The sequence below is a fragment of the Dendrobates tinctorius genome, unplaced genomic scaffold (assembly GCF_039654945.1).
Source record: "Dendrobates tinctorius isolate UK_male_01 unplaced genomic scaffold, ASM3965494v1 ptg000203l, whole genome shotgun sequence".
NCBI lineage: Eukaryota > Metazoa > Chordata > Amphibia > Anura > Dendrobatidae > Dendrobates > Dendrobates tinctorius.
Window position 1 is genome coordinate 23,259,052 of NW_027361870.1, and position 15,239 is coordinate 23,274,290.

At 43.6% G+C, this 15,239-nt stretch overlaps 1 protein-coding gene across 2 annotated transcripts in view; it reads right to left on the reverse strand.

Annotated features, from left to right (window-relative positions):
* MCM8 (minichromosome maintenance 8 homologous recombination repair factor) overlaps window positions 1-15,239 on the reverse strand; it is a 105,509-nt gene that overhangs the window by 3,334 nt on the left and 86,936 nt on the right. For both annotated transcript variants that reach the window (XM_073553876.1, XM_073553877.1), the window contains exons 14-17: window positions 9,377-9,572; window positions 3,921-4,140; window positions 3,620-3,829; window positions 1,119-1,195 (exon numbers count right to left, since the gene is read on the reverse strand). In XM_073553876.1, the coding sequence (XP_073409977.1) occupies window positions 1,119-1,195; window positions 3,620-3,829; window positions 3,921-4,140; window positions 9,377-9,572 (703 nt within the window). The remainder of the gene's footprint in view (window positions 1-1,118; window positions 1,196-3,619; window positions 3,830-3,920; window positions 4,141-9,376; window positions 9,573-15,239) is intronic.

Sequence of the window (15,239 nt, forward strand, 5' to 3'; positions counted from 1 at the left end):
CCCGGTGTACTTGTATATTGCAGTACTTGTATACATAGTCCATGCATCCCTGTTACATGTGTCTATGTGCTGTTTTCCTTTTGGACATAGGAGAGGAAAAACAAAGGTGGAAAACTACATGTAAAAAATGGATTCTACATATAATTGTCCCATACAAGTTGTATGAACAGTGCAAGAATTTTAATGAGGTTTTCCCATCTTATAAAGTGCATTTTGCTAGGACATGCCTTCACTTGGGACCCTCATTGGTCCAGAGAGTGAAAAAGATGCTGCACTTGTAATTCTGAGTCATCATTGAAGTTCTCCTTGTAAAGCAACGCTCTCGGCCACCCGGCTGCTCTAGTGACTGCATCTGGCCCCATCCACTTCGATGGGGCCCACTCTGTAGTTAACTATACAACTAGTGGCCTGAACAAAACAATTCAGGAGTAAAAAAAAAAAAAAGTGAAGGGCACATATCACTAAATTAGAGCAACTAGATCTTTGCAAGTACCTTCCAACAGCAGAAGAAAAGCTGAACTCAATGGGCCCAATTCATCAAGACCGTCGCTGTTGATACCTTTTCATGAATCTGGAGCATCCGTAGAATGGTGTGAGCTACGCCAAAAATCTTACTCCAATCAGTGCGATTTCTGGACTACGGCATGCCACAGCTCATCATGCATCAGACGAGCAGTGGCATTACAACCCTGCTGTGCACAATCCCGCCCCATCTCCATCCATTATGTCAGAATTGGAAAAACAGGCATGAAAAATGCCAAAAGGTTGTAAAAATTTGGAGCAATTCCAAATTGCATCTAAATTTTGTGACTTTTCAAAGCCTTTACAGCAGAATTCTGGTGTGGATGCTTTAATGAAACAGGACTAATGTTTTTTTTTACTTGTACAACCTGTTAATCAGACTCATGTGCATTCTTCCACATCCAATGTCCCGACTCTTCCCACATTTATAACCGCGCTCAACAGCTTAGAAAAATGTTATTGGTTTTCTAAATGAGGATGAAGTTATATTTCACAAGATACTTTGGCAGCTCTATAAGAAAAGGGGTTGTCATTAACTAATCAGATAAAATGTATAAATTAATCATGCAAAGTTCAGAATAAGGAAAACTGATTACCTGTATTTCATTACTTGTACGACATCTTCAGCGTCTTCTCTGGTGGCCTCTTCCCTCAGTTCTAATCTGGCCCGGGCCTGTGTAAAATACAAGACGTTTAAGCACCAATACAGAGTTTTAGTTTTTTTTTCACCGCTGGAGTGGCGCTTTAAATGTAAGCCACCTGACCCTGGTCATATACTCATCCTCCAGCGTCTTCACAGTTTTTTGGTGCCACTCCGGACCCACGGTGCATTCTTGTGAGTGCAGCTTCTTGACTGGTCGGAAATCATAAGCTACATCAAATGCTCTCAATGCAAGTCCACGGGAGCCAGAGCGAGGACAGAACGAAGCTCTCATAGACTTACATTGATTAGTGACCTTCGGCTCACTCCATGAAACACTTGAGCAGCCGGCAGGTCACAAACTGCAGGAGACAGACCAGACTGGCGGTGAAAACAAATGAAAAGGTGAGTATCAGACAGTGAGCAGGGGACTTGGATTTTAAGCACCACTCCAGCGGTAACAGCTGGAGTGGTGCTTAAGTTTTTGCAAATAAATGATTCTATGATAATTTACACCAAATGTAACAGGAAAAGAAGTGTGGACTAATGTAGTCACATTTATGAAGACAACTTCTGTCCATATGCAATATTAGAGCATATGGACATCACAGAGGTGGGTTGTCAGCTTAGGACCCTTCTCTATAAGCCTGAACAGAGAGTTCCTCTGTATAAGCAATCTGTTTTCGAGCAGATGTCAGCCATTCTTTTATCCCATGGACAGCCATTCATCTAAATGGCCACCATGTAATGCCATAGGCTGGCTTTGGCTTCTGTTGGCAAAAATCAGATGTCTGCTGCTGTCAGCAGAAGAGAGACCCAGATCAGCCGACTGCCCTAATGATTTCATTGTGAAAGTGATTGTCTCAGATGATTACAAATTTAAGTTTGCTTTTGCTGTACTGGGAAAGCCAGGTATCTATCACTATAAATGTAGCCCGCCGTGTCGATATTTCATTTTTAGAATAGTAAAACAAATATTGTATAAAATATGGAATAAATATATGCATGAAATACCGTATATACTCGTGAATAAGCCGAGATTTTCAGCCCATTTTTTGGGGCTGAAAGTCCCCCTCTCGTCTTATACACGAGTCATATCTGGGGGTCGGCGGGGGAGGGGGCGGGGGGTGTAACAGATCATACTTACCCCCCTGGCGCGGTCTCTGCAGCCTCCCCGCTTCTCCACGGTCTCCCTTCCTGCCTTCAGCGGTCACGTGGTACCACTCATTAAACTCATGAATATGCGCATATTCATGTGTGTAATGAGCTGTATAACGTGACCGCTGAAGGCAGGACGTGAGACCGTGGAGATGCGGGGGGGCTGCAGAGACCACGCCAGGAGGGGGTGTATAGCGATATTCACCTGTCCGGGGTCCATCGCATCTCACCACTGTCTGCTGCATCCTGTGTCAGTGACGTTTAGCCAGCAGGGGGCACGGTGACGTGGTTAGTGCGCGCTGCGCCCTCTGCTGGCTGAACAGTCACTGACACAGGAAGCGCAGACAGTGGTGAGCAGCGATGGACCCCAGACAGTTGAATATCTCAGGTGCCGGGTCCTGAGCAGGAGAGGAGAGTATGGCATTTTTTTGCAGCAGCAGCATATGGGGGCATAATATAGGGAGCATCTTATGGGGGCAGCATATAGGGGCATATTCTTTGGAGCAGCATATGGGGGCATACTATGTGGGGCAGCATATGGGGGCATATTCTATGGAGCAGCATATGGGGGCATAATCTATGGGGCAGCATGTGGGGCATATTCTATGGAGCAGCATTTGGGGGCAGTCTATGGGGCAGCATATGGGGGCATATTCTATGGGGCAGCATATGGGGGCATATTCTATGGGGCAGCATATGGGGGCAGCATATGGGGGCATAATCTATGGAGCATTTTATGGGGGCATAATCTATGGAGCATCTTATTGGGGCATAATCTATGGAGCATTTTATGGGGAATAATCTATGGAGCATCTTATGGGGCCATAACCTTTATAAAGCATTATATGGAGCATATTATTCTACGGAGCATCTTATGGGGCCACCATTAACCTTTGTGCAGCATTATATGGGGTGTATTTTGTATGGAGCATCTTATGGGGTCATCATGAACTGTATGGAGCATTTTATGGGGCTCCTGATTCAATATGGATATTCAAAAACATTTAACCTACTGATGTCTCAATTAATTTTACTTTTATTGGTATCTATTTTTATTTTTGAAATTTACCAGTAGCTGCTGCATTTTCCACCCTAGGCTTATACGCGAGTCAGTAAGTTTTCCTAGTTTTCTGTGGCAAAATTAGGGGGGGGTCAGCCTATACACAGGTCGGCTTATACACGAGTATATACGGTATATATTACAATAATATAAAATAAAAAATATTAGCAGAAACTGTTGTGTGTGATTTCTGAGTCTTGCAGGTGGGATACATCACATTCAGTGTTAGCTTTCTGCACCTCTGTTAACCGTATTAAGGACTCCAGTTGTCTGGTTGTTATAGGAGTACTGTCTATGCCTTGGTTCTGTTTCCTGAGCTCCAGGTAGAAGTTCTGAAGAACCTGAGCTGCATCCAGTGACAGTTTTGGCTGGACATACTGTCGGGCATAACCAATGTACTTTCTTAACAGCTGATGTGGAATTGCATCAATATGTTCCCCAGGCCGAACCTAGAATAAACCAAAAGCAGCTTTTATTTTCGTGCACTGCGTTTCTCAGTTAGCTCTTCTCTTTATGGAATTCATTTACAATTAACAATACCTTCAGTCTGTCTTTCAGTGGCCTGTCGGACGTCACCTCTAAGACAGAGATGTTGGAGTCCTGCGTGTCTGCCCGTGTTACACTAGCGCCACATATGACGTTCTTTGACCCGGACCGCATGGCCATGACATGTTCTGACAGTAAATGATCGTGATCTTCATTAGGGGTATCAAGCAGGATGAACACCAAGTCAAAACGAGACAATAAAGCGCTTCCCATTCTGCCGAACAAACAGCATCATCTTAGGAAATACTGGCAAAGTAAGATTTATTCCACATTTTCTGCAGGAATATTATATAGTTTGGTCTCTCTGTGCCATAGGTTATACTTGAGAGACATGCAAGGGGAGCTGCCTGGGAGAGAACGTGCCAAAAACAAAGAATCAAAATCGGGAATCCAGAAGGTAAATTAACATTACAGGCATCATCTGCTTTTTAATGTCACAGTGGAGCATGAATCCTCAGCCTTCTCAATGCTGGGCAATATGCTGGAGAGGAACGGCCATCTACCACGATGAGCAGGGCACCCGATAATTAGGTCTGCTTTATTTTCAGGAAGGTGGTCATTATCTTAGTACTAGGTTTCTTTGGTTCTATCTGATTGAACATGACCCTAAAAGGTACCTGTATTTTTTACCAATTTAAGGGGTTTTCCGCTGTAAGAAAAAAAGCCTGCAGGCTCTCTACGTGACTGCAGAATCATGACAGTGTGTCATGCGCACACAGACACCATTCCCCTGTATGCCCTGAGCGAGTTGGTGGTTACATGACCACATGAATATGATTTGCACACTAGCGCTCATGTGCTGACTAGTCTCATCTGACTTCTATAATAAAAGAGAATTGAAAGACTGCAAATCGTATACATGCGGTCACGTGACCGCCCACACGCTCAGGGTATCGTGACAGTGAGTGCATTGCACACTGTCTCGATTCAACAGTCAGATCACAGAGCAACTGTTGACTTTTCACTTCAGCCTAGAAAGCCCCTTTAAAATCAGATACTAACAAATTATTTTTTTTATTTTCAGATTTTTTATTTTTATTCTATTTTCTGTACACCATCTTACCTGAGTTGCAGTAACATGATATTTCCATAGGGACATGTATTGCAGGCCCACCCAATATGTGATAGAGTTGGGCCACAGCTTTTGAACCTGCATTTATCTTGAGAACCAGGTGTCGCCAGGAATGGAGAGGCGCCTGCACACACGTGGATCTCTATTTCTATGGGAATTCCAAAAACTGGCTAGCATGCCCCTGCTACAGAGCATCTTAGGGTATGTGCACACGTTCAGGAATTGGTAGTGCTTTGGACACAGTGTATGTCCACCGCGTCCAAAGCGCTGCCAGCTATTGAACGCAGGTGAATCCGCATGTGTTCATTGAACCGTGTGGAATCACCATGTCCAATACATTGTACGGGTGAAATTCATGCGGAGGCTCGCATCTCTGTTACAAGAAAACATGAGCCCTCTGGAAAATTGGTGCCATTAATGAGGAGAGATCTCCATCTGCTGGCCAGCCAAAATCAAGCGGAACCAATTTGTGCTGTAAGATTTGCAGAGGGAAGGACCTTGAGTACTGGACCAGATCAGGTGACCTTCTGTAAGAACTTCCCTGATGTAAAAGCCCAGTGCACCAAATCACAAGGAAATTTGGCACCAGGAAAGAGGGTGGGGCAGACATGCTCTAGACACTCCACTGAGACCAACGTGACAGGCCTCAACAGGGAGTCTGTGCTACCCGGGTACTACCCGGACTCCTCGGAAGATATGCCCAAGTATGGCTTACGCTGGTCAGAGCCGTAATCTGCACTGGTCAAGCCTCCAAGGTCTGATTATGTCTGTCAAGAGTTGAGGCCCTCTCCTCTCTGTCCCAAGCCTGAGAGACTTTTGCCAACAGTCAAGCCGAGAAGTGCCGTGTGGCGACTGCGACAGGAGAGGCACGCCTGCGAGAGAGGAGGAACAGTGCAAGTGAGCAGGGCCGTCATTTCCAGCTATCACCGGGGTTGGCTGAGACTAGGGTCACAGGTTGGGAGGGGGCCGAATGGTGCGTGGGAGGCTCAAGGACTTAAATAGACTATGTCAGGAAGAGACTTGCGGCCTAACGGGAAACCCGGTGACCCCCGCTAGAGCTTCAAGTGAGAACTTGCATGGTGTCTCCCAAGACTGGGCACACCAGTAACATTAAGTACTGAGAGACTTTCTAGCTTGTTCATAACCTGTTATAATCCTCTATAATGTTAAATTGCATATTTACTAACCCTAACTGTTTAGAAGTTATTGTTGTTTAAAAATGCCAACATATCAACTCCTGGCTGTTTCCCGCCTTGTGATCTCTGTACGTTGCATTCAGGCACCTGAACTACGTCTCAGCAAAATAAATAGACATGCTGTGGTTTGAAAAGACGCACCGTATGTCTGTCTCCGCGGGTCATCTCCGGGTGTCTTTGCACGCATAGTGGACATGGGATTTCTTGAAATCCCATTCACTAAGCTGTAATATCTGGGGGTTTGACGCTGCACAAGTACGTTTACTGATTGTGTGCACATACCCTTACAAAAAATGTCTTCATCATTTATTTCTGATCTCTTCTGGATGGTTAGGAAAAATTTAGTAACTTTGCTTTAGGTCCCCAGATCACAATAAGTGATTTTCTGACACATACAACATACAGCAATATCTTTTTTCAGCTTGAAGTCACATCAATTGCCCTGTAGAGGTCACTATTGCTATGTTTTTCTGGCGGATAAGGGATACAATTATATTGTTGACTTTATGTAAAAAACTCTTTATATTCCAACTCCATTTATGAGCCCGTTAGTCACATTATTCATATTCATACCCCGTGAACTTTTCCACATTTTTTCACGTTACACCCACAAATTTACATGTTTTTATTGGGATTTTATGTGATATACCAACACAAAGTAACATGTATTTATGAAGTGTAAAGGAAATGACACATGGCTTTCTAATTATTTTAAACATATAAATCTGAAAATTGTGATGTGCATTTGTATTCAGCCTCCTGGGGTCAATACTTTGTTGGACCACTTTTTTTCAGCAATTACTGCTGCGAGTCTATTGGAGTATTTCTCTACCAGCTTTACACATCTAGACGTTGACATTTTTGCCCATTCTTTTTGCACACTCGCTCAGTGAGATTGGATGGAGGCATCTGTGAACAGCAGTTTTCAAGTCTTGTCATAGATTCTCAATGGGATTTAGGTCTGGACTGTGCTCAGTCATTCACACACATGAATATGCTTTCATCTAAATCATGCACTGTAGCTTTGGCAGTATGTTTAGAGTCATTGTCCTGCAGGAAGGTGAATCTACATCCTGTTTCAAATCTTTTGCAGCCTCTAACAGGTTTTCCTCGAGGATTGCACTGTATTTAGTTCCATCCAGTTTCCCATCAACTCTGAGCAGCTTCCCTGTCCCTACTGAAGAAAGGCCTACCTACAGCCTGCTGCTGACACCATCATGTTTGACGGTGAGGATGGTGTTTTCAGGGTGATGTGCAGTATTACGTTTTCAGTCAAACATAACGCTTTGCAATTAGCCCGAAAAATTTTACTTTGGTCTCATCTGACCAGAGCACCCTCTTCCACCTGCCATGTAGGGGACACAGCTATCATGTAAACCTTCCATGTGCTAGCTGTGTCGAATTAATGGCTGTTTGCAAATAGGACTTCTTCTGGCTTACTTTCAAAAATAGCTTTCTTCTTGCCACTCTTCCATAATGGCCAGATTTGTGGAGCATTTAGCTAATTGTTGTCCTGTGGACACATTTTCCCACTTGAGTTGTGGATCTCTGTGGCTCCTCCAGACCATGGGCCTCTTGGCTGCTTCTCTAATTAGTGCTCTCCATGCTTGAAATGTCAGTTTATGTGGATGGCAATGTCTTGGTGCGTTTGCGGTTGTGTCTTACACCTTCCATTTTTGAATGATGGACTGACCAGCGATCTGTGAGATGTTCAGAGCTTGGGCTACGTTTTTATAACCTAACCCTGCTTTACTCTTCTCCATAACTCTATCCCTGACCTGTCTGTTGTGTTCCTTGGTTTTCATGATGCGATTTGATGCCTACTAATCTCAAACAAACCTCTGAGGCCTTCACAGAACAACTGTAGTTATACTGAGAATAAATTACACACAGGTGGACTTCATTTACTAATTATGTGACTTACAGAGGCAATTGATCACTCAGGATTATATTTAGAGGTATGAGACTACATGGGGCAGAATACAAAATTCACATCACAGTTATCCTCGAGGGCCAATAGCCCAATACACTGCGTCTGCAAATTGAGATTCTGATTTGGCTTTTATCCTAAGTCACAATGAAATACTCGTTAAAGGGTCGATTGTGACTTGTAGGTTCGTTACTTCCAACAGGTGGCGCTATAGAGTTCAAGTCCTCTTTCTCGCTGAAGAGGCAATTTGCATATTATATTTCCCAAAGGAGCATTGCACAGCGAATAAGCCTCCTTACTTTGACAAGCCAGAGCTGGCATGTCACTCTCCACAAGGAGAAACCTTACCCCTTAGACCCCAGTCCAGAGCCTCTCACCTAGCCGAATCAGTTCTCATACTTTGCACTGACAAAAGCCAATAGCCCAAAACACTGCGTCTGCAAATTGAGATTCTGATTTGGCTTTTATCCTAAGTCATATTACAAGACTCGGTAAAGGGTTGATTGTGACTTGTAGGATCGCTACTTCCAACAGGTGGCGCTATAGAGTTTAAGTCTTCTTTCTCTCTGAAGAGGCAATTTGCACGTCACAGTTTTGAAATTTAAAATATCTAGAAGACAGTGTATCATTTCCTTTACACTTCACAAATTATTTTATAGGTTTGCAACCCTATGGCCACAAAAATGTTTTATACCTTTTATACCGGACAAGCTGTTAACATGTGACATCATTCAGGGTCAGAAGTAGCATTGGATGTATAAATGCATACACAGAGCCACACAGTAGCAGCTCCAGTACACCCCTGGTATTTCTGCAGAAGTTCCAGGAGATCGCTGGTATTTCTGTACAAGCTCCAGGAGATCCCTGGCATTTCTGTAGAAGCTCCAGGACATCCCTGGTATTTCTGTAGAAGCTCCAGGACATCCCTGGTATTTCTGTAGCAGCTCCAGGACATCCCTGGTATTTCTATAGAAGCTCCAGGACACCCCTGGTATTTCTATAGAAGCTCCAGGACACCCCTGGTATTTCTGTAGAAGCTCCAGGACATCCCTGGTATTTCTGTAGAAGCTCCAGGACATCCCTGGTATTTCTGTGGAAGCTCCAGGACACCCCTGGTATTTCTATAGAAGCTCCAGGACATCCCTGGTATTTATGTACAGGACACATTCTTCAGATAAATATTACAATTTGTGGCAACAGGTAATGGTTGCAGATAATGTTTCCCCTCCAATAATGTAGCCTTATCACTTACTTCAGGTTCTCAGACACAGTTTTGCCTTTGTTGTAGTGTCCTCCTACTGGATTGGCAGCAGCAATTATAGACGTCCTGGCTGGTAAACTGCAGACAATCCCAGCTTTGGCAAGGCTAATGCTTTGCTGCTCCATGGCTTCCAATAAAGCTTGGTGTTGGTTACCCATCTTATCAAATTCATCTATTCCACATATCCCTGAATGTGAACAGCAGAACGACTCAACGAAAGAAGGAATTTTTTGCAGAACATGTGCATGCCATATATACAAACTTATAACGTGTGATTCTTTTAACAATATGTATAGAGCTTCTTTAAAAGGGAATCTGTCACCAGGTTTTTCCTATGTACTTAGAGAGCAGCATGATGTAGGGGCTGAGATACCGATTACAGTTAGGTGTCACTTACTGGGCTTTGCTTCGCTGTTTCAATATAATCAGTGTTTAATCAGCAGGAGATTATCACTACAGGACAACTGGCCTCATGCCTGCTAGTCCAACTACGCCCACCGCATGGATTATCAGATCTCTGTCACTATACAATGTACCCAGAAATCTGTGGTGTGGGTGGATTATATACAGCTCAACAACTGAGCTCTGCTAGATCTGCAGCATAGAAAACTATGACTCTATCATAACTGCTGGATCAAGTAAACTAAGTGATACTGGAATCAGGGTCTAAGTCCATACCTCCTGGTGCTATCAGATTACATAGCAAAAACCCCACTGACAGATTCCCTCTAATCATTTGGATGATCTACATGAATAAGGAATCTCAAGGAGGTGAATGCTGCAATATTAATGTAGTGTGCATGTCCCGAATCAGGAGTTGGTGCTCCCCCTAGTACAGATCCAATATACAGTATCTGCCACTGTGCAGGCAAGTTCATTTTGATTTCTAAAACAGTGAAAACAAAATTGTGTGAACACAATGGCCAAACACATTATAAAAAAAAACAAAAAACACTGTTTTCATTCACATCAGGACCATAATAGTCTCTGGGTATCTTCAGCATACAATGTGGCAGGATTTTATCCTGGTTGTACACACTAGTTGAGCTCAAAGTGTACCTGTCGTTCCTGGTAACTTCAAAAAGTGTGCTGTCCTTTGTGTACATGACAAAAACAGGATTTTGGTTGCTTACCGTAAAATCTGTTTCCCAGAGTCTTCATTGGGGGACACAGAAACTGTGGGTGTGTGCTGCTGCCTCTAGGAGGTTGACACGATGCCATGAAAAAAATGTTAACTCCGTCTCCGCAGTATACACCCCTCCAACCGGCTGTAGGACAATCAGTTAGTGAAAAAGCAGTAGGAGACATTGTCATGTAAGCCAATCATATAATCATTGTAAGTAACAATCATGGGAGGGCACTGTGTCCCCCAATGAAGACTCTGAGAAACAGATTTTACTGTAAGCAACCAAAATCCTGTTTCTCTTTTGTCTCATTGGGGGGACACAGAAACCATGGGACGTCCAAAAGCAGACCCTGGGGAGGGAGAAGACAGAAACAGGTCAAGAATTCGGGTGGTAAGACGGCCCCTGAGCCAGGAGCTCTGGTCTGTCGGGAAGTCTCCAGGGGGTGCTTGCAAGAAGATTGATAATTTCTGCGAACCACGCCCTTCTGGGCCAGTACGGGGTGATGAATATGACCGGCACCCCTTCCGCCCTGATCCTCTTTAGCAACCTGGTAGGAGACGAAGGGGAGAAAACAGGTAAGGGAGTCTGATCTGTGACCAGGGAATAACCAGCGCGCCAACCCCTATTGCCAGAGGATCGCGGCACCTGGAGACAAACTATTGGACTCTTCTGTTCTGTTGAGATGCCAGAAGGTCCACATCCAGAGACCCCCATAGCCAGCAGATTTGATGGAACACGTCCTGATGTAAGGACTCTTCTCCTGCTGCGAGCCCCTCCCGACTGAGGAAGTCGGCGGCCGTGTTGTCTGTACCGGGGATGTAAACTGCCGATATTGCCGGAATCGCGGCTTCCGCCCGGCTAAAGATTCTGGATACCTCGGCCGATGCGCGGGGACTCCTGGCTACCCCCTGGTGATTGATGAATGCCACGGCTGTGGCATTGACCGTCCGAATCCGGACTGCTGATCCTTGAGGCATTCTTCTCAATGTAGGAGTGCTGGAAAGACCACCCTTAGTTCTAGAATGTTGATCGACAGAATTCTCGCCTCGACCATCGCCCCTGGACCGCCAGGTGACGGAATACCGCACCCCAGCCTAGGAGGCTGGCATCCGTAGTTATCACCTGCCAGTGGACAGGGGGAAAGGACCATCCCAGATAAACAAGGGGGGAGGTCAGTCACCACTTGAGGGACTGCCTGGCCTGACTGGAAGGGAGGAAGGGGAGATCCAGTGAAGAGATGGACCTGTACCACTGAAGCAGGGTGTACCTCTGAACAGGGCTGTGGAGTCGGAGTCGTGGAGTCTGAGTTAGTTTTGGTTGGAGTCGGAGTCGGTAGAAATGTACCGACTCCAGCTTTAAAAAAAATGTATTAATATTTCATAATTGAACTTTCATATGAATTTTATAAATGTTACTCAAATATATACAGTGGGGAAAAAAAGTATTTAGTCAGTCAGCAATAGTGCAAGTTCCACCACTTAAAAAGATGAGAGGCGTCTGTAATTTACATCATAGGTAGACCTCAACTATGGGAGACAAACTGAGAAAAAAAAATCCAGAAAATCACATTGTCTGTTTTTTTTTTCATTTTATTTGCATATTATGGTGGAAAATAAGTATTTGGTCAGAAACAAAATTTCATCTCAATACTTTGTGATATATCCTTTGTTGGCAATGACAGAGGTCAAACATTTTCTGTAAGTCTTCACAAGGTTGCCACACACTGTTGTTGGTATGTTGGCCCATTCCTCCATGCAGATCTCCTCTAGAGCAGTGATGAACACGACAAGTTGTGTTTCTACCAAACAGTTCCAGTTTGGTTTCATCAGACCATAGGACATTCTCCCAAAACTCCTCTGGATCATCCAAATGCTCTCTAGCAAACTTCAGACGGGCCCGGACATGTACAGGCTTAAGCAGTGGGACACGTCTGGCACTGCAGGATCTGAGTCCATGGTGGCGTAGTGTGTTACTTATGGTAGGCCTTGTTACATTGGTCCCAGCTCTCTGCAGTTCATTCACTAGGTCCCCCCGCGTGGTTCTGGGATTTTTGCTCACCGTTCTTGTGATCATTCTGACCCCACGGGGTGGGATTTTGCGTGGAGCACCAGATCGAGGGAGATTATCAGTGGTCTTGTATGTCTTCCATTTTCTAATTATTGCTCCCACAGTTGATTTCTTCACTCCAAGCTGGTTGGCTATTGCAGATTCAGTCTTCCCAGCCTGGTGCAGGGCTACAATTTTGTTTCTGGTGTCCTTTGACAGCTCTTTGGTCTTCACCATAGTGGAGTTTGGAGTCAGACTGTTTGAGGGTGTGCACAGGTGTCTTTTTATACTGATAACAAGTTTAAACAGGTGCCATTACTACAGGTAATGAGTGGAGGAAAGAGGAGACTCTTAAAGAAGAAGTTACAGGTCTGTGAGAGCCAGAAATCTTGATTGCTTGTTTCTGACCAAATACTTATTTTCCACCATAATATGCAAATAAAGGAAAAAAAAACAGACAATGTGATTTTCTGGATTTTTTTTTCTCAGTTTGTCTCCCATAGTTGAGGTCTACCTATGATGTAAATTACAGACGCCTCTCATCTTTTTAAGTGGTGGAACTTGCACTATTGCTGACTGACTAAATACTTTTTTTCCCCACTGTATGTTCTATCAAACTATGAACAACAGTGATAAGCAGTTCTGCTGGAGATAGAGACATTTCTTACTTCTTGTGTGTCACTGTTCTCCACTGCCCTTATCTAATCTTATACTTGGTTAACCTCATGCTGCCCCAACCCCCCTACTTACAATGTATGAAACTGAAAGTGAAAATGTGTTGCAAATTCTTAGTAGTAAAGCTCCTCCTCTAGACTAGATCATACTAGGTGTGCGTCTTCCAAGCATCTCACAGCTGCCTGCTACTCAGAAGAGGAAGACTGTAAGAAGTATTATCCTTTCAACAAACTTTGCATCAGTTAACTGTGAGTACATGAGGAATAATAACAGTATTACTGACCACTATATCAGTTGTACGACCTGGCAATAATTTTGTACAATTGTTTTTAGGAAAAACAATTGTCATTTGGATTGTGAATGCAGAATTAAAAACCTGAGAATGTCAAAGAAGCATCACATTAAATCAGCTGTATTTGAACATTTCACCATCACTCAAGATAGAAAATATTATGTCTGTCAGTGTATGACAAATGATCCAGACGAAAACAAATGCTGTGAAGCCAAGATGAGTGCATATTCAGGCAAAGATAAAAATGCTCCTACCAGAGCTTCTAATCTAAAGAGACATTTACAGCGCTTTCATCCAGAAGTACTGAAAGCAGTGGATGAGAAAGACTGCATCCAAACCAATGAACCAGTGCCCAGCTCTTCCAGCCAAACAAAGGAGCAGAGAACTTTGCAGCCATCAGTTGCAAGATATTTTGTCAGTGACAAAGTTACTGTGACAATGACAGTAGATACATTTAAAAAACAGATCATAGAGCTTGTTGTAAAGGATAGTGTGCCTATTTCATTATTTTCACGACCAGCTTTTATGTGTCTGAATGGGGAAATGGCCCGCAAGCTTGGTGTTTCTCTGGAGAGAGAGAGTATTAGAAAATTAGTAATCGAAGAAGCTTTTAAACAAAAGGAAGAACTTAAAAAAACTCTCAAGGGACGCTTTCTGTTTCTTAAAATGGATGCCTGCACACGTCACAGAGTGAACTATTTTGCCATCAATGTCCGATTTGTTTGTGACAAAAATGAAATAGTTATCAAGACATTGGCAGTAAAAGACACCAAAGCTCATCACACCAGTGAGTTTCTCCAGGTCTTGGTGGAAAAGGTTCTGCAAGACTATGAACTTAAAAAAGAGCAAGTTCTTTCTGTCGTAACTGACAATGCTTCAAATATGATAAGTACTATTAAGCTAATGAATGAGAGTAATGATGGTGACCAGCAGCTAGAAGAACATTCTGGGTCCACAGAAATGTTTGAAATAGAGGAACACAGTATTGTAACTGAGGCGCAAACTGAAGTTGCTTCAGATGAACAGCAACATGATAGTTTAGATGATCTTGTTGAAACTGTGTCAATATGTTCTTTCATTCATCACATGCGCTGTGTTGTGCATACGCTACAGCTGGCTATAAGAGACAGTCTGCAAGAAGGACATGCTGCTGCACTGATTGGCAAGGTGAGAAAATTGGCTACTGTTGCCAGAACCCCTAAAGTTGACTCAATTTTGAAGAGACGTGCTGGAAAAGGGGCAATTATTGATCAAGCCACACGATGGGGCAGTACTTACTTAATGATTCAGCGCTTGGTTGAACTGAAAACCTTTCTTGTAGACATGGCTAACCCTCAACTGACGCTAAATGAAAGTCAGTGGAATCAGGTGACTGAGCTGGAAAAATTGCTAGAGCACCCATTTACAGTGACTAAAAAATTACAAGCAGAGGACTTAACTCCAGTATTTTCTTAAAGGAGTGGAAGAACCTGATGTTTCGCCTGTCCCAAAGAGGAGGGTTAATTGCAAGTGGCATTGCTACATCAATGAAACGGAGAGAGGAGCTACTATTACAAAATAACATTCTTTTGGCAGCTGTTTATGTAGACCCAATGCATCGGATTCTTCTAGATGATCAACAGCTAAGTAAAGGAAAAGAAGCTCTGTTTGAAATAGCAGTAAGGATGAAAGGGTTGCAGAACAGTCAGGAGGAACAAGAAGAATTTGGTCGTCC